The sequence below is a fragment of the Dicentrarchus labrax genome, unplaced genomic scaffold (genome assembly GCF_905237075.1).
Source record: "Dicentrarchus labrax unplaced genomic scaffold, dlabrax2021, whole genome shotgun sequence".
In the NCBI taxonomy this organism is placed as follows: Eukaryota; Metazoa; Chordata; class Actinopteri; family Moronidae; genus Dicentrarchus; species Dicentrarchus labrax.
In genome coordinates this window covers 17849486-17877158 of record NW_026136720.1, presented here as the reverse complement: position 1 = coordinate 17877158, position 27673 = coordinate 17849486, and the positions used below count along the sequence as shown (strand labels likewise).

At 39.8% G+C, this 27673-nt stretch overlaps 1 protein-coding gene and 1 long non-coding RNA gene across 4 annotated transcripts in view; one reads left to right on the top strand and one right to left on the bottom strand.

Moving 5' to 3' along the window:
• Positions 1-27673, top strand: part of LOC127353282 (A disintegrin and metalloproteinase with thrombospondin motifs 20) — an 82270-nt gene that overhangs the window by 39639 nt on the left and 14958 nt on the right. For both annotated transcript variants that reach the window (XM_051382398.1, XM_051382399.1), the window contains 14 exons: positions 13-130; positions 3343-3438; positions 5916-6082; positions 6289-6418; positions 7128-7254; positions 7387-7597; positions 7885-8049; positions 8318-8488; positions 9552-9671; positions 11187-11294; positions 12894-13058; positions 13854-14123; positions 16398-16559; positions 17106-17282. In XM_051382398.1, coding sequence (XP_051238358.1) covers positions 13-130; positions 3343-3438; positions 5916-6082; positions 6289-6418; positions 7128-7254; positions 7387-7597; positions 7885-8049; positions 8318-8488; positions 9552-9671; positions 11187-11294; positions 12894-13058; positions 13854-14123; positions 16398-16559; positions 17106-17282 — 2187 coding nt within the window. The remainder of the gene's footprint in view (positions 1-12; positions 131-3342; positions 3439-5915; positions 6083-6288; positions 6419-7127; positions 7255-7386; positions 7598-7884; positions 8050-8317; positions 8489-9551; positions 9672-11186; positions 11295-12893; positions 13059-13853; positions 14124-16397; positions 16560-17105; positions 17283-27673) is intronic.
• Positions 20437-27672, bottom strand: LOC127353298 (uncharacterized). Of its 2 annotated transcripts, none has more exons than XR_007881267.1 (3): positions 27251-27672; positions 26360-26404; positions 20437-25872 (listed from the first exon to the last, which is right to left on the bottom strand). It is a non-coding gene; the product is annotated as an uncharacterized LOC127353298 (long non-coding RNA). The 2 variants fall into 2 exon arrangements; XR_007881268.1 differs by having other exon boundaries at positions 20437-25210; positions 27251-27668.

The window sequence follows — 27673 nt, the reverse complement described above, 5'->3', positions numbered from 1 at the left end:
GTGCCTTTTCAGCAAGCAGGCTGCGACCACGTTCTTAACTCAAAGGCCAGGAATGACAAGTGCGGCGTGTGTGGCGGGGACAACTCCTCGTGTAAAACCCTGGCAGGGACCTTCAACGATGCTCAGTATGGTGAGTCCCGCTGCTCGGATTACACGTGTGGAACACTAATAGCTGACTCCTCAAGGTGTTGCTACTAAACATACTGTATGTCAGCAGCTTCTGCAGATGAACTACACTCTGCAGTAAACATAGAAGAGCTAAGAAAGACTTCAGTTTCATGTGGCTGCAACGCTGACATGTTTTATGCTCATATTAGGTGTTGATGTCATGTCTGGTTATGTTTAAACATATTAGGCTTGATTTTGAGCAACAATGTGTGCTTCAGCCAAATTTAGAAAACTGCAGAACACCAATCTTTTCTAAAGCTTTAGAAACTGATTAACACAGCGAGCTCACGCTGTTGGGTCTTTCGATAGCAAACACAAATCTGACATCACCCCTTTGAACTGTCCTTAATGCGGTGCTGTGTGGGCCAACTGCTGATTGCATCCAATCCTTTTTCGGTCTGGGCAGCAAAACAGCAGAATCATTAGCATAAAAGCCCTGGGTGTGGTCTCCGTCAAGTTTACTCTGCATTACTTTGGCACTGAGCTATAGTGTCTCTATCCATCTGCTTTCTCTCTGCGCTCTCTTGGCTGGGGTACAGGGTTTGAGGACTATATTAAACCAAACCAGGAACTGTCCTCAGCCCTGGAAATCTTACTTGACCTTAAAAAAGAGAACACGAGTGGGAGTGCAGCCCAGGCAGGGTACCCCCTCTACTCCTGGGTGTAAGCCTGTCTTTCTTTCACCCTTTTTGTCCTTTTTTTGTTTGATGTGTCTCCATTTCTTAGTCTCCACCATAGTCTCTTTCCTTCGCTTTCTCTGTGTAAATCCTGAGCTTTATCTTGTTTTTTCTATTCCTTCTTCACCAGACTGGACAGACTAAATATGTAGGTTAGACCAGGGCAATTTCCTTAGTCTTTTGGGGGAAATCTAGTCATATATTCATGCTGACACAGCATTTTCCTTTAAGGCTGTTTATACGTATTCATGGTGTTATACTGTATAACTGAGAGTCTTTTCAATGCACATGCCTTATAATTCAATTCTACAGATGTGAAAGGCCTGCTTCTGTCATTTTCCAGTACTATAACAGATACAAATTTGACATGTGGATATTTAAGTCTCTATCCACATCTTTATATGAGTTTTAGTATAGGTTTCAAGTAAAGTAAGACTTAAAGCAGTCAGGTCTAATGCCCAACTCTATTACATGATACATGTAATTCCATATAGTGTGTGATGGTATCTAGGACTAACCAAAAAAAAGTCTTTTGGACTGAGGCTGTATGGTTCTTGGTACAAGTCAGTCTCTGGCACCTTACCAGTCACCTGTATACATCATACAAGCTGTGGTTGGTGTCTACCACCGCGTCTTTGGCCAAGTCACAGCAAAGATTTAAGACTGTATGATCATCTAATGTGACACAGTGATAATCTCAAAAAATTAAACATTGTTTGGTTTAATCTCTGCATAAATCAAGTCTCATTTTGTGACCTAAATCTGATTTGACACTCAAGTCCAAGTCTCAAGACCTATGCATACAGCTCTGGATAAAACCAGGAAGTTAACGTCCTGTTATAAACAGCTTCACAAACCCCAGTGAATGCCTAGAGTACCTGAGATTTATAAAAAGACTTGATACAGGCTTCCATTTTCTGTATTTTATGGTTTCCTCAGTTGAAACTAAAGCAACGAGTGCAGAAAATGGAAACAGGAAAACTTGGAGGTTAAATGCTTCCTGTTTCAGAATATAAAAGTAATCTAGTCACAGTACCTAAAAAAGCAAGCAAATGTTTGCCATCAATTTAGTCGGTATCCTCTGACAACTTGCATCAGGGTGAGCTTGTGACGCTCTAATTTTCCACTGCAGGCTATGAATACATCATCTTGGTTCTTGCTAGTGGTAGAGAGAAGCATGTTTGAGGTAAACCCTAGTGTTCCCTAAGTGCAGCATGGTTGTGTTTTCTTTCCCTGAGATTGTATGTTCACTTTTCATTCCTGGGTCACTCTGTGGTGGCGGAGGATTGTGTGTGTGGTCAGTTGCTAAGCTGGGGATTCTTGGAGGCCCTCACGGCTTGGGAAAACCATGTTTCCTCAGAGGGGGCCATGTTGGCGGTTTCTGAAGTTCATGCGCCCTGTTTTTTTATGAGCTTATCCTGTCCCCAGTATTTAGGGAGGCAATTTGACATGACACTTAAAAACAGTAACAGTGAGGTTTGGGTTTTATTTTGAAGGAATATGCAAAGTAGTCTCTTTTCGATGTGTATGAATGTAAAGTAGCTTCCTGTGCAGTGTGGCTTAAAATGGAAAAAGGTTTTTCCATCATGGTTGACATGGCTTGTAATGACATTTCAGTGGATGTGTGTGTTTGTGTATGTGTGTAAAAAGATCTACATGGCTGATGTGAGGAAGATATGTAAACCAAGTGCTGCCCCCGAGTGGCTCAAGGTGCCAGACTAACCATCAGATCACTTTCCTCTTTCCTCTCTTTCCAGTCACTTTATGTTTTATTTTGATATTATTCAGCAGGCAGAAAGCCAGAAGGCACCTGACCAAGCGCTTGTTGGTTTGAATTCTCATTGAATTGAGTCTCCTCTTGTACACAGCAGGCGTTATTAGCCATTATTACACCTGTGGTAATCTCTTTGAACTTCCAGTGATTTTACTGGACTTACTTAGTGGCCAAAATTAAAAAATTGTGGTTGCATCAAACATTTTGTCTGTCTTTTCTTTTCTAATTGGCTCAATTTTCTTTATATTTTGCTTATTTCATAACCTACCCTCCTGTTCAGTCTCCATCCCTACATTTTTAATGTAGCCTCTTGACTGTGCTCTCTCTTCTTCGTGCTCACTCGTTTTCTATGTTAGTTTATCATGGGACAACAGGCCCGGTGTAGTAATTACAGGCCAAAGGTAGGTCCAGGGAATAATTACATATCATTTCACGGTCAGGCCTCTGAGACTAAAACAAGGCCTCCTGCAGGTTATTTGAGCGGACTAGACCTTTTTTTGTATTTTTCCAAGTGTGACATTTAAATCCCCAGTGGTTGGAAGCGGACTTCCCTGACTGAGGTTTGGTGTAGCATAGTGAAGCCATTATAAAAATCAAGGTGGGACCGCTCACTGCTGTTATTGTAACTACTTTGTTCCCTTTTGAGACTTCTTAAAAAATTGGTTGACTCTCCATGCTCTCTGTCTCACTCTCTTGTTCTGTCTGTATTTTCTTCTTCTTCAGGTTACAACACAGTGGTGCGGATCCCAGCTGGAGCCACCAACATTGATATCAAACAGGTCAGCTACTCTGGAAAGCCAGAAGACGACAACTACCTCGGTGAGTGTGCTGCGTGTTTGTGTGTCAGTACAACAAGTTGTAAGCATCACTGTATCAAATTGCAGGTTTTCTTGGGAGAATAAATCCAAAATGGAAGCAGTCCAACCTCATAAGGTGTATATATTACACCCCTTTAGTTCTCATCTCATGGGTCAATGCCATTATCCCCTAACATGACCATAAACCAACCAGACTTGGTGACCCTGAGCTGTAGAGGCAGGCTTTTAGTGAAGGAGGGTAAGGAGACATGGGCCAAACTGTTGTCAAACTGTTTTCCTAAAGGAAAGGAAACTGTCATTTATACTGAGTGTATATGGAGGAAACGTGGAGGGGCGTTGGTCCATCTGGTCATGGCAAACAGGGTTGGTTGGGAAAGCAAATGGAGTGTCAGCCCTGGAGAAAGATAAATGAGGCAGCAATAGGTGCTAATTAGAGGCATGTGGAGCCCAGGCCACAGGAAAGTGGATACAGGGGTATAGGGTTAGATGGACCCACCGGGCTCAGAGTGTGTGCGTGTGTTTTCTGTCTGTGTGTGTGCTTGCAGACAGGGGGAGAAAAAAAGCAGAGAAAAGGAGTTTTTCCTATGTTGTAAAGGCGGGTGCCCATTTTCAGATAGTTCAAGTCAGGTTCAAGATGTTTTAAGTGTCAGAAAACACATCTGGCACAGTCAGGTTGCCATGCTGCTGTGAAAATCTTGACTCCCGCTGTTGCTGAGTGCCACAACTGCACGTTGAGTGAGTGGTGTCTGTATTAAATGTGGTTGGTATTTGCAACGCCCTGCCAATTTTGTCACTCCAGTTGGTACAGTATGTAGAAAATGATTTGAGAAGATCACAGCACTCTTGACATAAAAACTAGACTGGGCTTTTGAAGTCGTGGCTCCTTTACTTTGAATTTCTGTCCTGTTGGAATTTGACAATGTGGACACCTTTAGAGAGCAGCCTAACGCCCACCTGTTTAAATTAGCTTTTGCTTGGTTTAATTTATTTTTCCATCTCTATTTTATGTCATTCTTTGTATTTTATTGTGAAGCACTGATCTAGAAAGGTGCTATATAAATATATTTTACTTTCCTACTTACAATGCTGTGGTATATGCACACTTAGGGTCCAGTGCAAGTATTTGATGACAAAGCCAGGACATCTGTGCTTTGTCAGAACAGACAAGAAATTCAGTGCACAACTTTAATTCCCATAGAAACTCTACAAATACAACAGAAAAGAAAAGAGGTTAAATGAACACAGAGTGCAATCAATAATCAATCAATAATGTAAATAAAGATAATTCCTTACAGTACCTTAATACAGCGACTAAAACTCAAAACAGTGTGGTGCAGTGTCTCTCACTGGTACTTCGTTCTCTTGCTTTTTCAAAAGAACCATCAAATTGAATGGTTAAATGAGTATATAAATGGTGTGGAGCATGGCCTCTAAATAAACACATGGAAGATTTTGGAGAATCTATGCTAAGCTTTCCGGGAGAACTAAAGCTAGTCTGGAAGCTCAACACATTTTTAAGACACTTTAAAAATACTTTTGACCCATCTGTATCAAAACATAAAGGGGATTTAGAACAGCTTGCATACAGGAAAACAAACATCATCTTTTGCCACCATGTCACGTCAACTCATTTTCTCTACTGTTCAACAATAAGGGTGTAGATTTTTCTGAAAAGTTAGTTTCAGAAGAAGCGTCTGGACAAAAAGGAGAAAACTTGAAGGTGTTCAAACTCTCAGTGTGTGGGGTTGTGTATCTGCACTTTTGCTAGGGCATTTTTCTTTCCAGTTCTGCAAAGGGTAAATGATGACAACCAGATTCTGTAGATCATTGTCAAAACCCCATAGACCCCACAGTTGTCTTTGGGCTAAAGACTATCTGGCATCCAACAATGTACAGACTTAAATGTAAACAAAGTTGCGTCTAGAGACTTAATCACATACATTGTTTCAGCATGCACCCTCAGATTTTAATTAACTGCATGTTTCTTGGAACCATAGTATTTGAGGTAGAGAAAGAGGTGGTTAGTGTTGATTTTGGGTTTATGTGCTTGTTTGCCAAGTTCGCATGTCTAGCCATGTGTTCCTGTGTTTTATTTGCGTGTGTATGTTTATGTATTTGTTTGTATTTTCAGTCAGTTGAGCTTCTTTGTTTGTGTTTCAATGTCAGTCATTAAGAAGAGTCCCACAATCTTACTCCAAATAACTCCAATTTAGTGCCACCAATGTTTCAACATACCTCCCCTGCAACGATACTGTAGCTCTGCAGAACAATAGGTTGGCAACTTGAAAATGCCTGAAATGATGAATGCCACATCTCGTAAACATTCCCTAAACCTCAATTCTGCAAGAGTCAAACTCATTTTAGGAGCCAAACATTCCTTCTCTTATGCTGAACTCATTCCCATTTCACAGCTCTTTGTTGTTTTTGGCTCGTGATCAGATTGTTTTTTTTCTCTTTTCTGTCCATTTCTAATTCCAGCATTATCCGATAGCCAGTCCAACTCCCTCCTGAATGGGAACTTTGTGGTGGCCATGTTTAAAAGGGAAATCACCTTCAAGGGAACCGTCATTGAATACAGCGGCTCGGACACAAAAGTGGAGCGCATCAACTGCACTGAACGCATCGAGGAGGAGCTCATTCTGCAGGTATTAGGAGGACACCTTATCCTTTTAATTCCTGTGTTATAGTTTTACTGTATTTTTCTCTGTTTTTCCTCCTCTCACGCTGCTTTAGCCTTGATCTCTACACCTCTTTTTCTCTCCTACCGACATACTGATCTTGATCTCAAGACAAAATAAGAAAAGCACTGTTAAGACTTCTGACCTTGCCTTTCCCACCATTGTTTCCACAGGTCTTGTGTGTGGGAAACCTCTACAACCCAGATGTCCGTTACTCTTTCAACATACCCATCGAGGAACACAGGGAGCAGTTTGTGTGGGATCCTTTAGGCTCCTGGCTCGAGTGCAACCGCATCTGTCAGGGTAAGATCGCAGCTCCCAAATCTCCACACATGAAGAACATGATAACTTCTCTTTGGCTTCAGTGAGTCTTAAAAAGCTTTTAGTCTAAGTTACATATTGCATTATTGGTTCTTGTGAAGAAAGGTTTATCGCTGTAGGGCCTTGTGGTTGAACTGACACACAGCTTTCACCTCCAAAAATCTGTAAAAAGTGAAATTTATAGGAACCATAATGTGTCTTACAGCTCGTATTGTATGAAATGTTATTGCATGAATGGATCCAAGTGTCAGCGTGCATTAGGAATAGCATTTCTCATGAATCACTTGCACACACTTCTGGATTTAAACACCTACTCACTCATCCCCTCCTTCCATAAATCCCCCTCCAGGCAACCCCAATGTGACCCCAGCCAATCACATCGCCCAACACCTTCCCCTTTGCCTGGCCCTTAACCTGACTAAGCCCCTCAAATTTCCCTTTTAGAAGCAAGTTAGTCAGGCTCCAAGTGGGTCAGAGTGCACAGTGGGATCTAGTAAAGAGATGTATTTGTAGGGTCTAACTTTATAACTGACATGGACCCCTAAGGCTGTATGACGAAAGACTGGCTATCAGAAAGCTGGTCAGACTTGTTAAAGGTGAAAAAATGTAATATTTTGGCAAGTGAACTGTCTTCCAGATGGTGTCTGATACAAACCCTGCTTTTCATGTGTCTCTGTGCGTGTGTGTGCAGGTGAGCGAAGACGAAAGGCAGTATGCGTGCGTAAAAGTGATCATCTTGAGGTGTCGGACCAACGCTGTGAACATTTACCTAGTCCTGTTGCTGTTATTGAGCCCTGCAACACTGACTGTGAAGTCAGGTGCGCATTAATGCACAAAGACACACAAAGACACACACACACACACACACACACACACACACACACACACACAAAACAAATTCCTGCACAACAGACACAGCCAAACATTCTTCCGCATCTCCTTTCACACAGGTGGCATGTTGCTGGAAAGAGCGAATGTTCTGCTAAATGTGGCCCAGGCTATCGCAGCCTGGATGTCCAGTGTATGAAGTACAGCCTGGTGAAGAGACAGAGTGAGAGAATGGAGGCCAGCGTCTGTGGAGATGCCGCTAAGCCTCAGACCAGAGAACCCTGCCATGGGGACTGTCTGCTTAAGAGCTGGCAGTACAGTGCCTGGTCACAGGTGGGACAAAGAGAATTAATATAATTTCAAAGCAAACAAAATTGAGACCCGGGTCCAGTTAGGGGCTTTTTGAAAATAAATGTGTATTTAACATCAAATATATACAGTATATTCTATTCTAATGATATGTTTCCATGCTTGTTGTACATTGTATGTTGCATATGTATGTTGGAAAGAAAAAAAAGAAAAAAATATTTTCATAATCATAATCATTTCATTATTATAGAAAGCACAATATAGATGAACACATGATTAACTGAACATGTTTAATGCATTCTTGTACATAGTGCTCTAAGACATGTGGACGTGGGAGCCGTAGCAGAGAGTCTTACTGTATGAATAACCTGGGTAGACGGCTGGTGGACAGGGAGTGCAACGAATACCAGAGGGTGGTCACTGAAACCTGCAACGACCAGCTGTGTCCGAAGTGGACGGTTAGCGAGTGGAGTGAGGTGGGAACCTCTCACACACATTACATACATCTCTGTTTGTCCCTAGAGTCCCTAACAGGACTGTGACTGTGGACCAAATTGCTATAAAATATAATTCAATTATTAGGTTACACCTTGCCACGTGCAGCCCAACATAACAATCCTGCAATTAATCCTACCTTAATGTAGCTTATACATCTGATTTTGAATGTCAATGATATTAATTACTCTTCCTCTTCCTTATTCCACCATCATCCCACAACCTACCACCCCCACCTTCCTCACCCAGTGCCTGGTGACTTGTGGGAAGGGGATGAGGCACAGACAAGTGTCCTGCAGCATGGGAGCCGGGGAGGAAAAGCTGAGTGAGCACTTCTGTGAACCGTCCAGCAAACCTCCTGCTGTTGGAAGCTGCGAGATGCCCGAGTGTGCGTCCTGGCAGGTCGGCGTCTGGGGAGCGGTGAGTCCTGCAGACACACACACACACACACACACACACACACAGATAAGACTGGGGCGAGATGACTTGATGCAGTGTTTGACTGAGGAAATGGGTTTCATGTGTGGCTTGCTGTCTAAGAGTTTTACTCGTATCTGTTACTGTGTGTGTGTGTGTATGTGTGTGTGTGTGGTCACAGAGAGAGAATGTGGTGTGTAGGAGTGACGGGGTAAATTTCAAGTTTGTGTGTGTGTGTAACCTGATATACCGGCAAGTTACAGAGGAGTGTGCTCTGACTCCAGCTGCCATTTCCTCCATGGTGCTTTCACTTTGCCCTCATATCCTGTCAGACTAAACCTGACCCACACTGCGTACACACACACACACACACACACACACACACACACACACACACATACACTCCTTCCTGTGAATTCAGATGTATACGTTGACAACTGTTTCTGTATAGACTTAGCCCAGTTAGGGTAAAGCACCAACTGAATGTATGAATAGGTGTCTTTGGCAATCCATAGTCTAGTTTATACATGACGATATAATGCCCTCCCACATGTGTTTGTATGAAGTCAGTGGTATTTACAGAGCTGGAATATATTGGCTGCTTAATGCCTATGTAATTATAATTTGCTGCTCAAATAAACCTATCCTGTGGCACTTCCTCTGCTCTCATGTTGTACCTGAATGTGGTTGGATCGTCTGTAAGTTAAGAAGTGGGTAAAGGGTCGAGTTGAGACTGTGGGTGTGTATGTGAACACATGTGTCCGTGTGTGTGTGTGTGTGTGTGTGTGTGTGTGTGTGTGTGTGTGTGTGTGTGTGAACACATGTGTCCGTGTGTGTGTGTGTGTGTGTGTGTGTGTGTGTGTGTGTGTGTGTGTGTGTGTGTGTGTGTGTGTATGCATGTCAGAGTCTTGCCCAGGCTCTGCTGAGCTGAACCTTGACTGAGGCCCCGTCTAAGATATCAACCTTGACACACTTAGATAGAGTTTGAGATAGCTTGTGGTTGACTGAGCTTCTCTCTGCTTTGTGTTTGCGTGTGTGTATGTATGTGTGTGATTTTGCCTTTCAGTGTGCGGTGACCTGTGGCCATGGCTACCAGATGAGAGCTGTTAGGTGTGTGTCGGGGGACTACGGTGACACGGTAGACGACAGAGAGTGCAACGCAGCGGCAAGGCCCAGAGATAGTCAGGTAAAAAAAAGAACTGCTCACACACTCTCCAAACTGCTCAAATAACTAAAAGTTCAACTTTCAAGGCACCCTTATTTATCCCAGTCGGTGCGTTGCTCTTGGGGTAAAGAAATAAAAAGTCATAAAAGACTAACAGAGCACACAGGATTGAATACAGATGTCATATACGTTCATTCATTTGAGGTTCAGGATGCAAACACAAAGCTCATTATAACTGGTTTTAGGGAAATTTCACTGCCCACATTTGGTACAAGGGTGGAATTAGTTAAAAGTTATTTTCACTCTGATTTTATTTAGCAGTTTACAATAAGCAGGGCCCTCTTGGACAGTTTGGAATATTTTTCCGCTAACATAAAAGAACTGCTAATTATTACTGTGAATCATGCAAGTAAATATGCCATGCCACTTTGGGGGCAGCTGAACAAGCTGTAAACACTACATTGACCTGTTACCTCTAATTTTCTATTTAAACATCCAGCAGATACAGAGCAGTATTAGCATTCATTTGGACTACAAATGAATGCTAATTTATGGGCTATAAATCAAGTCTCCGCTAAATCCTGAGAGAAATATCTGGCACTTAAAGCTGCAAAGTACTCCACTATGTTGACCAGCTAGTTGCTAACTTTGTCTGTCTGCCATTGCTGTGCACGGCCGATAGTAGCTTTATCACATCTTTTTCAGTGAAAACAGCCACCTGCTGCGGCAGGTAAGCAGGTTGATCAGAGCTGTAGGATTGAAAAAAAAAGTAAAGTTGTGGGCTGTAAAAACAAAACCAACAAGGTGTTAAAATGCCTCATAGAGCTGGAAGAAACTGTAGAGTGAGGCGATAATTCCCAGTGGGTTTTTACTATGAGCGACTCTTTTCACATCACACACAGTCATTTGATCCATTGTTAATATAAAAATATTGGTTAGTGCAACTTTAAATCTAACTGGCTTCATTTTTGTAACGAGAATGAGAAGTTGTGACCTGGTTAACATCTCTAAATATTTACCTGTTCTGCTTTGCTTTTGACCTAAAGTCCATGTCAGTGTTGAGGTGGACAAAGACCATAATGCTGCGGCACACTTTTACCTGAGTGGTTTAAGGGCATTGCAAAAGGGCTCTTAGACACTGATGGACACAGAGTGGTTGAGCTGATGACCTTTCAGTTTTCAGATAGGTGATCTGTCTCAGCTGTTGGAATTGAGGTCACCCCAATATGGACGTCTTATAAGGTGTGTGTACAAGCTTTGGAAAATGGAACTAAACAATAAACAAGCTTTTTATAGCTGGAGACATCTTCAACCAATATCTAAATGACCTTGTGTTTCAAGCATCATTATATCTTGTTTGGTTGTTTGTACTGAATATTTTTCTCTATAACCTATTCCTTCAGGACAGCAGCCAAGGGAGTCTCTGAAATATGTTTAGAAATATTTTTGGCATTCTTACTCCCACCACTTCGAATTAGTGATGTATGACTCACAATAATTACTAACTTTACTGTATTTTCATGTTTGTTGTTGTAGGACTGTGAGATGCCGGCATGTCCATGGGCCTCTCCTGCACAAAGCACACCCCGTCCAGACAACTCAGCTCAGCTCCTGACTCAGTGGAGATACGGCTCCTGGACTGCGGTAAGGAAACAAACAGGCTTTATTGGGTCTATCAGTGCACATTACAGTCGGTGGGTTTACCTTATAAAGTCCAAAGTATATACAAAAGCAATGCGGTTTTTGTTGAATGATAAACAAATTCTTGTACTGTTTTGTTCATCTTTCTGTGTGTGTAGCTTGAGGGAAAAGGATCTGCTGGACTCTGGTATCAGATTTACTTCTGTCTTTGACAAAGAATGAAAAATGAGAACACTGATGAAAAAGTTTGTATACATATGTGTGTGTGTGTGTGTGTCTGTGTGTGTGTGTGTGTGTGTGTGTGTGTGTGTGTTTAATAGAGGGAAAAAAACACTCCAGTAATGATGGGTCTCCTGCATGTGTGTTTGCAAATATTAGGTTGACATATTAAACTTTATTGTATATCCTAACATTCCTTCAGATAGTACATACTGTACAGGACCATGATCCTCTTTGGCATTGTCTCTTTTACCCCCTGCTGCATCTACACGCTCATACACACACGCTCATACACACACACACACACACACACACACACACACACACACACACACACACACACACACCCAACGCACACAGGCTCCACTGTCTGGGCTGAGAGGCCCCTCTGTCTCTCTGATACTTTGCATTGTTACTCGTCGCAAATGAAAACCAGATTTCATCTAAACACGAGTCTACGGTTTCTAAGATTGAACCCCGTCTGTCAATCTGAAAGTCGGTGTGAGCTCACATGTCATAGAGGCTAGCGCCAGTGTGGTCTTAGAGACACCACACGCATAATACACACATCACACACACACACACATACACACACATACATTCCCCCGAGCAACGGAACTGCCATCGTCTTTAGAGTGTCATTGATATGAGAGGGATATTAACATGCCTATTTGAGCTGGAGCCTTTTGATTGCATTAGGTATTCACCCCCTCACAAATGTTTACTATGATGTTCCATTGAGGTGGTGGGGGTACAGCTATTGAGTATAAGCAGGTGAAAGTTGATCAAGGAGTCATTTCAGGACACCAGCAACAGTAGAGAGAAACCAGGTACACTAGGTAAAGAATTCACAATATAAGATATTTCCCAGTGTAGAGAAACTTGTTAGTATCAAACAAGCAAACACATAACCAAGGTTTATTGGTTAGCTGGAGGAGAAAAATAGAAAAATAAAAGAACAGTTCAATAGTTTAATGCAAATTGTTCTTGAAAAGATTATTTTTCTGTAAGAAAAACAGGCGGCTATTTGGAACTTTGAATCACTTTATACTATACAATATCTGGGTAATTATATGTCTACTACAGGTACTATAGACCTGTAGATACATGATATATATTGTTTACAGTGTATAGTATATAGTATGTTTTCATTACCATTCTGGGCTGCCAATTTGAAAAAATTGTATGGCACAGCTTGCACAGCACTTAAAACCAGTCAATTTTGTGGTACGTTTTCTAAACAGCAGCACTCTACCTCATGATAATTTTGAGTCAGGGAAGGGTATTATGCAGTTATAGTAAACCACATGATACAAACATTTTTTAAATTCCACTTAAGACAAATATTTATCTCAGCTCTGCTTGTATCCACATGTTCTACAGTGCTCAGTGTCCTGTGGCAAGGGGAAACGGGAGCGTTATGTCAGCTGCAGAGATGCCCAGGGAGGGGTGGCTGACGAGTCACACTGTGCCCACCTGCCCCGCCCCCCGGAGACCTCCGTCTGCTTCAGCCCCTGTGGCCAATGGCGTGCCGGGGAGTGGTCTCCTGTGAGTAAAAACATCCAACACTGTGTCCAATCAATATAGATGTTTTCCACTCCAGATCACTCAGTTCATTTTCCCAAATATGTAAAAATCAAATGGGCATTTGTTTCTGCTGTGATCTTGGACTGTTAAGTCTTGATTTGTGAGTGTCAGCATGGCAAGGGAACCAAAACACTTGATGTCATTAAAAGACCAGAGGTGGAATTGGCAGTTAACTGGCAGTTAAGGAGCCAGGGATTATTTATGGTGATACAGTCACGATCTTTTAATCATGTACTTGTGTGAAATGAAGTCCATATAAATCTTAAAGCCCAAATGAAATATCTCTGACGACAAAGTCTAAAGCTCATTAAATTCATGTCGCATTATGTTGATCTCTACTCCCGTTGTAGCCGCAGTTACAGACTCAAGGGGCTTCACATCACAAGGCTCCACATCATGAAGCAATACATGGGTGCAATCAATGAAAACAACACTCCCCAAAACGAGGGTTGATTTAGAACCTGGAAAATCTCCTACAAAAAAGTCACTAGAGAAATAAATGGAATAAATCTTGGGAAATAGGAATGCAACTGAAAGGTCGCAAACAAAATATTGTGACATTTAGAAAGTATAAAATCAATACATCACATCATCATGTCACATTCATCTAGTACAGGGTTCGCACTATGATGTAGACCATGTAGTTTAATCTATACTTTAAATGAGATTTCTGCCTCTGGGAGAGATATAGCACTCAATTTGACAATCCCTCTCCTTAAAATGTTTTTAACACCTTGGTTGCCCCCTTACCCCCAGTGTTCAGTGACTTGTGGTATGGGAAGAATCACCAGGCAGGTGGTCTGCTCTAACTACCACCAGCCAGTGGACCAGTCTTTCTGTGACCCAGATGAGAAGCCTGTGACAGAACAAGAGTGTACCACTGCCCCCTGCTCCTCTATCTACCACCGTCAGCGCATCAATGACCAGCCATACGGGTATCCCCAGGATCCAGGACGCCATCCTGGGCACAGCAACTGGAATGTGCCCTCAGCAGACAACCAGTGGAGGACCGGACCCTGGGGCGCAGTATGTTCAGCATGTGATCTTTGGGGAAATAGAGCTGTGCAGAAGTATTTTGTCTTGTTGTAGATTCATTTTAGAAATTCCAGTCAGAAATTTGCATCATTTACTTGTCATGTAAAGGAAACCAGTTAAGATCTTCTTAGGGAGCCTGATTAATATTCTTTATCGGCATGCAGAACTTAACTTTCATAATGTCACTGAAGAATTACATGTTTTTTTTTTTATGTATGGCCAGAATGGTAGATAGTACTGTATATATAATGTGTTGTCATGAAGGCCTGCGTGTGTCTGTCTGTAAACACATTCTTGTGAACTAGGAGGTAGCAGATATTTTCGTTTCACAGGGCAGAGGGCCATACATGGTAAAGGACTTTACAAACAGCACCAAGGGACAGATTGCAATGCACACTAAGGACTGTAGAGTGTATATATATATATATATATATATATATATATATATATATATATATATATGGTTTGTCAGTGTATGTATAGACATTCAGGACTCTATAGCTGTGTACTAAGAAAAACTCTTACCTCAAGGTAGAGCCATCTTTATTGTACAGGAACAAACCCAATTGGTAGAAGCGATTCAGGCTTATCCTCAAGTCCTTGACCCTCAATCAAATTGTCAGACAAAGTCTAGCACAATGATTCAAGGGCATATTTTTGCATTTGATAGTGTTTTGTATTTTCATGCGAGGAATCTGCTTGTGCCAAGATAGGTGCATTGATGCAGTCGGGGTTGTGTCTTCTGTATGTAGTTTTGTTAGCATTGTGCTTTTTTGCCAATCACTTCGCCATGAAATTGCCCTCATGTACCAACCTTGTCACAACACTTGTACAAAGAGATATTTTTGGCTTGACATGGTGGAGGTGCAAACCAGACCTTAATTAATAGGTAGCACATACCTGAGTTAAAGGAAGGGGTGATTCTTACTAGTAGTGTGAGGGCCTTCAGTTTTAATTGATTGAATCCCTGTAGCCATTATATGATATGTGAGAGTTCACCCTGGGGTTGTGCTGATGTTTGCATTTGTGTTGTGTGAAAATAGAACCCAGTGTGCTGTTTTAAAGAGAGAACTTGCTCCCTGCTAGAGGATAATTGGCAAAAGTGGTCAATTTAGAATAAAATGCCAACATTTTGCACCTAATGCTGGTGTTTTTCATTTCTAAAAAGCAAGAGTCAGATAACTGATGGCTTTTACTCCTGATTATTTTACTGTGAAACTCTTTTTTAGAGGAGACACAATTTTTGTGGGGGTTTAAGCTTCTCTTTCTGCAAGGCACGAGAAGAACATTGTTATTTTCTAAACCAGAGGCATTCAACCTAGTACGCTGTTCAGTCTCACATAATGAACTTGACTGGAAGCACTGCTGTTCAGGCTCACTCTGTGCTGTCCTCCCTCACATATAGAGCCCTGTATGTACTCCCATTGACAGTGGGGATGTGTCATTTAATTGGATGCAGAGTGCACCTACTGCTCTGTTCAAGGCTGCGATGTTCAGTGTTTAAGATTGTCCTTCATGGACTGATGTTTTCCATCTTCGAAAGATTATTTCGAACAGTGCAGCTTGGTTTGGTCTTGGTAAATTCACCCAAACAGGTTGTGTACGTATTTGTGTGCATGTTTGTACATACATGTAAGCCTGCATTATCAGTGGAATCGGTAAAAATCTTTGATCACTGTTTTATTAGACCTGTGTAAAACAGTGGGGCCAGATGCTTTTAAATATTTTTAGACTTTGTAGGTGTTGAAAAATGCCTTCAGGTTAGTGTTGGAGTATTTGAATTCTAGAGTGAGCTTTTTTTTTTTTTATTACTTTTTTTATTATTATTTTTATTTGTCACAAATTCAAACAGCAGTGTAAAACAGTAGTAGTAAAGTTCTTACTAGTAGAACTGGTCTAGAGTATGATCTATATTTCTGTTATGATTTGGCGCTATACATATACAATTGAATTGAAAATTGAATTGAATTGAGTGAGGTTTGAGTTTAGAATATTTTACAGCAAAGTAAAATAATACATACATGGCAAAACATAAAAATATGTATGTCCATCCCACCTATCCTGATCATTTAACTAAGAGATGGTGTGTAATTACTCACACTTGGCCTTTTATGCATTAAGTATATGTTGTACCTTCACTAAAGCTTCATTTAAATAAATAGATTATTAACAACAAAATCCAGCCAATTAAGGCTTGTGAGTTCTAGCATATTTCTTGCTTTCATATTTCGTAGTCCTCACTGACACACACTGTGTGCTCTGCAGTGTTCCAGTACCTGTGCAGGAGGGTTCCAGAGGCGAGTGGTGGTCTGTCAGGATGCTGATGGACGCAGCAACAGCTACTGTGACGAGAGGGTCAAACCTGCCGAGTCTAAGAGCTGTAACTCTGGGCCCTGCCCTCTGTGGAACTATGGTGTCTGGGGAGAGGTGAGGTTAATTGAGTTTGAAACACGGCTTTTGTCATTCTCTACCAGTTACTTGTTGTGAACCATATTACATTTCCCACACAGCTTCTGTTTTTCATCCCTGTCATCTGTTATGTCTGCTGTCTGTATGTCTCTCTCTCTTATCACTTAAACAAAAAAACAAGCATTTGTCGCATCTCTGAAAGAACAGATAGTTTGATTAGTAAGGTCAAAAGACACTTAAACACACATATACCTAGGTCCTAGGTTTCTGCCTTTTAACAGGCAGTTTTTCCTTGCCCTTGTCGCCAAGTGCTTGCTCGTGGTGGTACTGTAAATAATGTTATAAAGAGTTCGGTCTAGACCTGCTCTATTTGAAAAGTGTCCTGAGATAACTTCTGTTATGAATTGGAGCTATACAAATAAAATTGAATTGAATTGAATTGAATTGAATTGAATTGAATTGAATTGAATATACACATTATGAGACACACTTATTAACACACACATTATGAACAGTTTGATTATATAACGTTATTAAACATAATTTTTTGCTCGCTAACTGCAGTGCACCCAGACCTGCGGTGGAGGACGGAGGACTCGCCTGGTGGTTTGTCAAAGGCCCAGTGGCCAGAGACTCAACGACTACAACTGCGACGTCCTGGACAAGCCGCCCGACATGGAGCAATGCAACCTGCAGTCCTGCCCAGGCTCTGCCTCCTGGCACCGTCGACCATGGAAGCCGGTACGATAGTACTAACTCGTTTTCCTCCAACACATATCTTCCTAACTGAGGGCGCGTCACTGTGAGTAGAGTGTGTGCTAAAATGACTTCAGACCTCCTGTGTACTGAGTGTCTTTTAGCCTAAAACTAGGAGATTCTGAAGTGAACACTGGGTATCTCGCGCCACTGTTGGCTAGCCAACTACAGCCCACCCAGATGGGCCCTGCAGTGGCATGGTGCTGATTAGGATAAAAAAAAAAGAAAAAATACACAAAAAACACAACGCTGCTCCACTTAAGGGATCATTAAAAACACATGGATCCCATTTTGAGCCAAGGCTTCAAATTAAAACCTATAAATCAGGACAGTGTTGTCCAACAATGCCATATATTTGTAGAGGCATAACTCTAGAAAATATTTATTTCATATATGAGGCGTGAAGTAAATGTTCTTTGTTGTTATTGCTGTCTTCACCCTGTATCCGAAATACACAAGTGTATATTTGTGTATAAGAGGTAATATTATGACCTTTATTGAACAGCAACAAATGACTGTCAGTGTATTTTGTATATGTATCTTTGTACAGTATGATTTTGTTTTTCAAGTAGTTAGTTTTCGTTACTGAATATTATATTTAATATTTTTGCTGGTGCTCTTGGTCAGACTCTCGTATCTCTCTATGAGTAAATACAGTTTGTACAGAGGAAAATATTTTCAAAACATGTTTCATTCGTATTTTTGATTGTGTGTTTTACTTTAGTTGAAATACAATTTAGTGAGGCTTCATCTCTGTTAGAATGAAATATTTTGAATCATCTACATCGTCACCGTAGCAAGAAAACTATTGAACAAAAAATTCATCTTAAAAACAATATCCAAAAACTAAATTAAAAGTAAGTGCCTTAAAATGCAGAGTGATTGGAAAATAAGCATAATAGGAAAGAGTTTTAAAATATATATATAAACAGTTATTTTATGTTTTAATAAAAAGTATATTGCCCAATATATGATGTAATCTATTTCACATAGGAAAACAGGCATAAATGCTGATAAACTACAATGTAATTACACATTCGTACATCTTTCTTCACCCAGTTCTTACTTTATATACAATCAAGCCATTGAGTACAGGCATATCACAAAAACAATGGTATGTCAATATGAATCATCTTATGTGTAGATGGAAATGTTGAGCACTTTGGATTTAATCCTAACGTCATATCAGGTGAAAGGAAGTCAGTCTGAGGTTTAATCCAGTTTCTCTGCAGCCACATGAACAAAAACGGCAACTTTAAAATGCAATTTATCGTGCTATTGTGATATTTTGGGTTATTTGTCATTATGATATGGTGCTATTAAATTTTACAATATATAATGGATCATTGTCGGTATCATGAAGACAAAGTTTTATCATATCTCCAGGCTTAGTATGAATTTATTTATTCTGTTAATGGTAGGCAGCATTAGTGCAGCTTACCGAACATAAAACTGTCACTGCAGTGAATTTGAGGTTATCATTGAGTCGTTCCTTTTCTGCTTTCTACATTGTCCATAAAGCAAACTAAAGCACACAAATACCTCCTCCTTATAAAGTTATAGTCATTTGTTGCTGTGTCTTTTTATTCCTTTGGCCAGTTTTTGTATTTCTGAAGGATTATTTCTTTTTTTTCAAATTAAACTTATTTATTTGTTTACAATAGATTATTAATTGTTGCAGCTTTAATGTTTTGTTACAGTTTAGATTGATGTAACACTTTACTTGAATTATTTGTCATTATACACACATGTCACTTGAACACTACTAGTTGGGCCCTTGTACAGTATAAAACTTAATACTGACTTGCCACTTAAGTCATTGTCTGAGGTCACGTAACCTGATCAGCAATAAAACATGCTACTCCAAGGGCAACTATATAGGCAACACTGAATGGCTTTGGCACTGTTGTATTACGCTACTGGGACAGAATAGCTAGAAACTATTCATTCTTGATAGGTTACAGCATCACAGCATCATATACATCTGAATCTTTCTGGCTAGTCAACCAGTGTAAAGCCTATAGATCAGATTTCAGCTTAACCATATGGTCAAAAGAAGCCGCTCTTATGGCTTTGCTTGTTGTAGCCTTAAAGAGCAACAAAACACCAGCTGAAAATCTTGCTGAACTTCAGTAGTTTAACCCTTCACCTTGCTGTAGTAATGTAGAGGTGTACACCAGGGTGTGTCAATAAACCATGACGTCCCTGAGTGGTGTGGTTACAGGTGCACACGTCTGACCACACCCAACATGGAGATGTGAAACACACTTGAAACTTTTAACTAGAGGGGGCAATGGAATAGTGCTATTCAGCCTGGTATAAGGTTACTCTTTAAGGCCAGTTCAGAGTTTAAGAGCTTAGTAACGTATCCTGGGAAACTTACAGCTCTCGTTTAATGCAGGATCCAGTATACACAGTCTGATTATGTGTTGAACTCTGAGTCTTAAGGCTCCTTTGAATTTGTGACCAGTGTTAAAATGTGACATGTTAGTACCCTGAATTATATTCTGATTAAGGCAACATAAAAGAATCATGACACATATTTCAGGTGAAGTGTTGCAGTTGGGTCTGTATTTATGTTGTTGTCCTCTCAGTGAGGATGTCTGCAGTCTCCTTCTTTGTTTCTTTGCTGTGTGCGTGTGCGTGTGTGTGTGTGCAGGTGTGTGTGTGTGTGTGTGTGTGTGTGTGTGTGTGTGTGTCATTGTCAACCAAGGCTTCCACTACAACCAAGACTCCTCAGCAATGGCAGTTTCACTCCCACTCCTTCATTTCTTTTTTAACCCTGTGGTGCAAAGTTGTCAAACTCAAGGGAGCAACTCTACTTTATTTTGCATATTTTGGTTCGTTGTTGTTCTTTTTGCTATTTATTTCAGTCACGTGCAAAAATACATAAACATGTTGAATTAGCTTTTGCCCATTGTAAAGATTATTAAAGAAACATAACTGTGAAATTTGTGTTGTTTCTCAATGCAATATTTTACTGACAAAGAAAGTACAGGACTGTACCTTTAACAACTTCAGTAGTTACTTTTTACACTAAAGGAAGAGCACAATTTATGTTATGTATAAATCCTACAGACATCACGCTAGGCAACAGCAAAAATACAAAGATAAAAACAAAATAAGACACTGCAAAGAATAAAACTTGGCATACATAGTTTATTGGTTAAACAGGGGAACAACTTTTGTTTAGACACAGCAGTTATTCTTTCATATACAGAAGCTTCATACTACACTAACATGCATTACATGTACAATATGTTTATGCAGTATATAGTGTGTAGGTGAATTTCTTACGTTCTTAGAAAAGACTTAACTTGTAGGTCATTATGTGGTATTTTGGTAATTGACCCTCAATTGACTTCAGTCTGTTTAGCAGCCTTTTGCAGTAATCTTTAATATAATTAAGTCTTTAGAAGCATAGCTAAAATATGTTTCCATAGTATCTGTACTATTTTACATACCTCTGCATAATGTAGCGCAAAAACACTGCAGGCCTTTTCCATTTATGCGATTTAACGTTTTATTTTTATTCTCCCTGGAGAACACATACACAGTCCAAATCAAACTTTGGCGCTGGGTGGCACATCTGTTTACCATTGCATTAATGGAGCTCTCTGTAATGCATTTGGCAGGAGTCCGCCGAGGTATTACTTTTACTACAACAATAATTGGTATTAATTCATGCTGGCAAAGGTTGTTTAGTTGAGGAGATCCAAAAGCAAGCCCTGTAAAGCCAGTATTTACAGAAAACTGCTGCTTGAATTATGTATTTGATATTTTCCTGCTTTCTTTAGGAGAGGTCCTTTGAAGGAAATATGTTAAAATAGCTTTGTAAAACACCTAGTAGTGTAAGAAGTAATATCAGGCAGTATTTCTAAATAATCTAGTAATTCAAGTAAATGCCTTACCATCGGCTTTAACTCAAAATAGACCACATTACTGGATTCTACATAAACCTAGTACCTAAACTTACCTAATTAACCAACTCCAGTGAAGAATTCATTTAATATAGCTCTATATAAATCAGCAGTGTAGCCTGCAAGCAGTAAGTGTTGACCAAAATGATTAAACATAAATTAAAGATGAACATTAGTTATCAAATTACCTTCACACATGACTTGCATCATATATCCCAGGAAGCCTTCTTTTTTTTATCATTTCATGCATCCAAATATTAAATACTGTCCCAGTGAAATGGCAAATGTTTAGGGCTGATGCTCTTTTAAATGGCTAGCTACAGGGGGGATAAAATGGTCTGGGGGTTCTTGTATTACATAAAAATGTCAAAATATTTCTTATGGCTTCAGAGGGTATCATATAGTACCAAAATATTTTCCTATGCAAATTAAAGACATTTGTCACCAACAATATGAATCGCATCGTTTGCAGCAGTAGCTCTTTTTTTTATTATTTATTTTTGATTTATTTATCAAATATATTCTTATGAAATTATATCGAACACATTCTCCCAAAATATCACATATTATTATTTACTGTTAAAACCTTTCTTGGGAATGTAGTTAATACATTTATTATCCCACAGATTTGAAAGCCATTTTAGTTAAGCCATTTCTTCAATATTTCATCACAGACTTGTTACCAGAGAAATGACTTTATTAATGATGGTATACCATCTTGACAATATTCACAAGTGTGGATCTTGGTATACATTCGATCATGAAGAGTCATCTTTTATGTTGACATTCAATTACAGGACAATAATGTCCAAAAACAATTTACTTTATTTTTTTTTTAACCCTGAACCATTTCTAATCCTGCTGTAATCACTTTAGGAACCACTTCAAACAAATAAATAATTGTCTAACCTATATTCATTTTCCAAATACAGGTAATCAAAAACACATTTGTCATATATAAAAAAGAAAAGACACAAAGAAATTATCAAATTTATTGCACAAATTCAGGATTGCAGTCACATAGTTCAACATAAACTGTCAGGAATGTAAATATCATTAACTAATGGTAATTACCTCAAAAGTAATGTCGATGTCAAATGTGTGCAAACAGCAACAATATGTCTGTGTGTGATAAATTGGCGACCAAGGCACCATTTTAGTAATTTATGCCTGTTTGTTGCTAACAAAAACATACCGTTTCCTGTCAAGAGTGGGTTTCCCATGGAGGGGGATTGCAGTTGGGCGTCTGTGAACTAATCATGCTGCTTCAAATGAAATCCACATGCACAACATTGACATACTTGACTTTGGCCTGGGGCAGTGGGCAAGAGCATTCTCCAAACCTGTCACCCTGGGGTCAGTTGGTCGTGACATCATTGGGCTTGTGTTTCCTGATCCTGCTCATTTGCCAGTCGAGTGTGAGCAATTGAAGCGGTGGCTGGAAGGTCTCCCCAGGTCCTCACGAGCATGGTTCTTGTCATTGCTTTAATTTGAATCTGAGTCAGGAGATAATGTTTCATTTCGGCCTTTGAGAGAAAGCAAAATAATTAAGTTGATGATTTGCTGGTTAAAAGTCAAGCACTATGGCCTACAGATTTTGGCAAACCATTAGGACTTTGAAGGCAGAGAACCAGATGCTGTGAGATGTTATCTGAAGATTCAAAATATTTGGATTAGAGCATGGCTTTGGCACTAGGAATGGAAATCTCTTGTAGGTCAACCAGTTGGATAACATGAAGTTTAACATATTGCACACTGTAATATAGATTTTCTTTGCCAGCACTGGCATAAATCTCCTCACAATTTATTGTGGCTTAGAGAGCAGTTAAATGACGATATTAATGCTGTCCCTGTAGGACTCAAGCCCCATCTGAAGGAATAAGAGTTGACTCAAAACCATAGTGAGTTTGTGCAGGACATTGGGTGAAATTAAGAGAGGAGCCCATCTAGTAAGTGTATTTTTATTTTGTGGGCGATCTGCGTTGGGAGCAGATGCAGTGAGATGAAATGAGAGGAGACAGGGTGTGAAAGTCTGGAAGCATTTAAGTTGGTCTACTCCAGGCTCATTGAAAGATAGGGAATGTGGCCTCACTTTGACACAGGTAGAGAGCGCCTGCTTTTCCTCAACTTGTCGGTCAAGTATTATAAATTGGTTTTAAGTCTCTAGGAGTTGCTTCTTAGACTCCACTTAAATGTATATTCCTCTCACATGAGGCTACCACGTCAGACTTGATGGGGCCTGGTGCTGTTGGAGCCTGTCGATGCTATCAAGTTGATGGAGTGAAATGGAGTTTGTGGGTCTTGACATATCTGTCAGAGAGCTTTTTACCCTCTTATGGGATAAACAATGATAGATTGGGAGTTGGAGCCCATTTTAAGTAATGGTGAGCTTATAGTGCTTCATTTCAACTCCGGCAAAAGGGTTAGAGATTTAGCTCTACTCCTATAATACTATTTGAGTATGTGGGCTTTACTTTCCACGCAAGTTAGTGACTTGTCAGGTCGGTTTCTCATGGTTCATCATTATAGGTTGGCAGGGCCACTGGTCCACAGATGTGAGGAAATTCCTGTATGTCAGTCAGTACCTGATGCACTATTCATCGAAGTTATATCTTCAACCCCTTCTCCACTGGCTACTAAAAGATACCAACATTCAAAAGAGAAATCCACCTTTGAGTATTTTGCATGTTTTACGGCTGTAATGATAATGAATGATCTTCCTGATTAATCAATTAATTGTTTTGTCTATAACAAACTGTAAAATAGTGACAATAGTTATACATTTACTATTATGAAAGACAAAGAAAAGCAGCAAATCATCACATTTGAAAAACTGAAACACTGCACTTGCACTTAAATACCACATATCAGCTCTATAATACTGCCATATCATTAATATATAAAATAAATAGGGACATTTCCATCCTCCATTTCCATTTTTTCCATTACAAAAACAATGTATAATTAACTATGCTATATCTCATTTTCTTGTAATGCTTGCTTGATATTTTTGTCTTTTTTAAATAAATGCAAGGTCAGGATCTTCCACTTCTTTGAGCTTTTCCATACTTCCCTGTATGCAAGCTGTGGCAGGCTGGTTGCTATGACAGATTTGAAAAGCAGATGTGTAACATTAAGCAGGAAGAGGGAGTTAGACTTGAATGTGTTGTGTCAAAGGTCACTACTTTATAACTTTACGGCTGGTCTGCTGTTTGTATTCTTCAAGTGAATCAAGAATAAGCTTTTTTTCCTATCTTTTCTATAGTTATTCCTCACTTTCTCTATCTGCAGAGGAATACTGCTTTGAGCTGGATGTTTCAGTGTAACATAGCAATGGAAAAAGCGCTCATTGGAATGTTTAGACAGACGGAAAAACTCATCTGTTTTGTCATTTCGTTTTGACTTATGGTTGCTTGGTGTATCTTTTCTGAGTAGTGTTGACTTAAAAAGGAAACCGTGTTGAAGAAACTGTATATGTCTACTCAACCGGTTGTTTATTTAACTCTTAAAAGATGGTAAAATAATACTTTTGGCATGGAGTGCAGAATATGCCATATAGTTTTAGCCAACCAGAAGTCTGTCAGGAATTGCACTGACAGAAATAGGAACAGGTAAAATTTCCACATCTTACAATCAGTCCCATCCTGGGATGAATAATATGGCAAAGTCAACATGTCAAATCCATACTGCACTGTGAGCAAAGACATCTATATTTTGCGTGTGATTATATTTGCATATACTTTGTTATTTGCATGATTTCTATGGTTCATGGATAAAGTTAGTAAAGATTAGCATTCGATAGGTTGGATATATAAATGTTAGGATTTCCCACTGCTCCTGTATGTGGTTTTAAAACAAGTCTGGGTGGCTATTTTGGCCTGATGGATAAAAGGTCTATGACTCTTGACATTCCTCTGCCCCATGACGCCGATCTTACCAGCTGTTCCCATGTTGACAGCATGTGTTGTTTTGACTTCTGTCTTTGAAAGCTCCCTGCAAAACAAGACCATGAACAGAGAAGCAGCCTGAATGTTCTGTGACCTTTCATCTTCCTCCCTCTTGTCTGCTTTCTCTGATTTGCAGAGAACATGGTGATACTGATAAGACTGCAACAAAAGACATGACACTACTTTAAAGTACATTCAGTTCCCAACTATTATTGCTCCTTGCCTGATTTGGTGTGCAGATAATTTAAAATTTTGCGTGAGCATGGTTGACTCAATAGAGCAGTTACCTTTGCTTGAGGGTTCTGTATCTCACAGCCTTGACAACATGTAGCCCAGGGTATAATTCTACACTCCCTTCACAGTCTACACTTGCAAGTTTGTTCTTGCTCCAGGTCAACACTGAACTCCTTTGAAGAGTCTAACTGTAACTACAGTTACCATATGCTTGGTATTACCATCTTCTTGCATTGCAAACGTGCTGCAATGTGATTGGAATTCAACCTTGGCTCCCATATTTTAAGATATGGTCTCACTTAGAACAACTAAATATAGGAAACAAAAAATCATTTGTGGTCTAAATTGCCTTTTAGCAGCCTTTCCTTTACACTTAATAATGCATAATTTCTTATAAACATATTACTATGCTGTAGTCCTAGTAGTTATTTGTTTCATAATATAGTTTGTGTCATTATTTTGCAGGACATCATCCTAGAAGTGAAGAAACAAGATAAAATTTAGGAATAAACCAGCATGTACAACAATAATGTTAAACAGATATATTTATCGCAATCTGGAAAAATGATCAAAACTCAATTATGATGTTTATGAGGGTATTTTTGATTTCGAAGCCCCAGCATAAACCATTGTTTGTTTTCAAAACACTGAATTCTTCTTTTATCGCCAAACAAAAAGCCTTTACAGAGTAATTATAGTTCTTATTCATAAGTAATAAATGTTTTCATACACTGCTTGAGGCTTTGGTGATCAGTGATCAAATAAATGCACCTTTACACACAAAGCAGTTTTAATCTGAGCCAAAAGCGTGAGTTGGTTTCCTGGAATTGACCGTCTCTCAGTGAGGCACTGTACAGTATTGGCTGCTTTAAATTGCCATATCGGCTGAGTGACAGATATTTAAACTCCAGTCAAGTTTCACTTGGATGCCTAAAAGTTTCCATATGTCCTATTGACTTACCTGTTCACAGTAAAGCAGTGGGTGTGGTCATCTTGAAGCTGCCTCCTGCCAGTCAGAAAAAAAGTATCTAATGTCAGTCTGATTATGCTGTTAGAAGGTATCTGCAAGAAATCTGTCTGTATGAAATCATATTTTGTTAATTTAATCAAAATCAGACATCTGTGTTCAGAACTCCTCAGGCTATTTTATGGTTTTATAGCATGCAGAAAAGGCATGAATTAGCTGGTTCTGGTTTAGCACTCAATTATGTGATTTGTTCCAGAACTGTGAAACACTATTAAATCGAGAATGCCGCTTTGGAGCCATTAAGTTGAATAATTAAGAGCTGCCTGTTCACTACGTATGGCTTTAAGTATCAATTATGTCTGTCTCTGCAGAAGTTCTGTTCTGCTTGGAAAAAAAAAACTTGTTTCACAAAAGCTGTTTTACTTGGCTGATTTTCAACTTTGTGCTAAATCTAAAGTGGGTGAGTCATTCCATTTTATAGTAATCCACATTATGCCCAGATGAACTTCTCCGGATAATACCAGATTTAACCCACCTAATCATGTGAAATTAATTGCTGAGACAACGTGGGAGGGCAAATCTGTCTCAAGAGTCTTTCATTTCCCATGAGAGCCATTGATTTATGTGTTTTTCTCAAGGAGTTGTTCTTCTCCTTCATGCTAAAGTGACCCTGAGATTTTTTTTCAATATATCCAAAAAGCACAAAATACTATCATATTACAAAGTGTGCTTGTTTAATAACCAGGCACCAACTTTCAAAGAACATGCAAACATCCATTTAAAATTTGACAAATTTCTCATTACACAGGCACCACTATTTTTTAAGCAGCTAGACATTAACTTGTCATAGCGGCTGAAAGTAAGTGATAAGTGGAACGGTCTTACCTGAGTGGGTGCTGGTGAGTGAAGCAGCCCAGCTGTAGATCGGTGAAACAGAGGTCCCTGAGTCCTTGCCCTCTTTTTGCTCTCAGAGGTGAAGCTATCCTCTGGTCCCACGAGCTGTGCCAGCTCTCCGTGCTCTGTGTTACCAGCCCTGATTAACTAATGGCTGACAGATGAGGTTGGCAGGGTAGAGGGAGGAGCACATCGCCATATAGCGTCTTTTCTCCCACCGTTCAAATGCAGATACAGTTCAGCTGGGGGAGCATAGCCCGTATGGCTGCGATTTCCTTTCTTCTTTCCTCCTGCTTTTACAGCAGTAAGGAGGGGCTAGCCCTCTGCCTCATCACCCCCCCCCACTCCAACATGTTTGCCTGTCTCTGCTCTTGTCTGAGGTAGAGGGAGTTCTGTTATCATATTTGAGTGAGG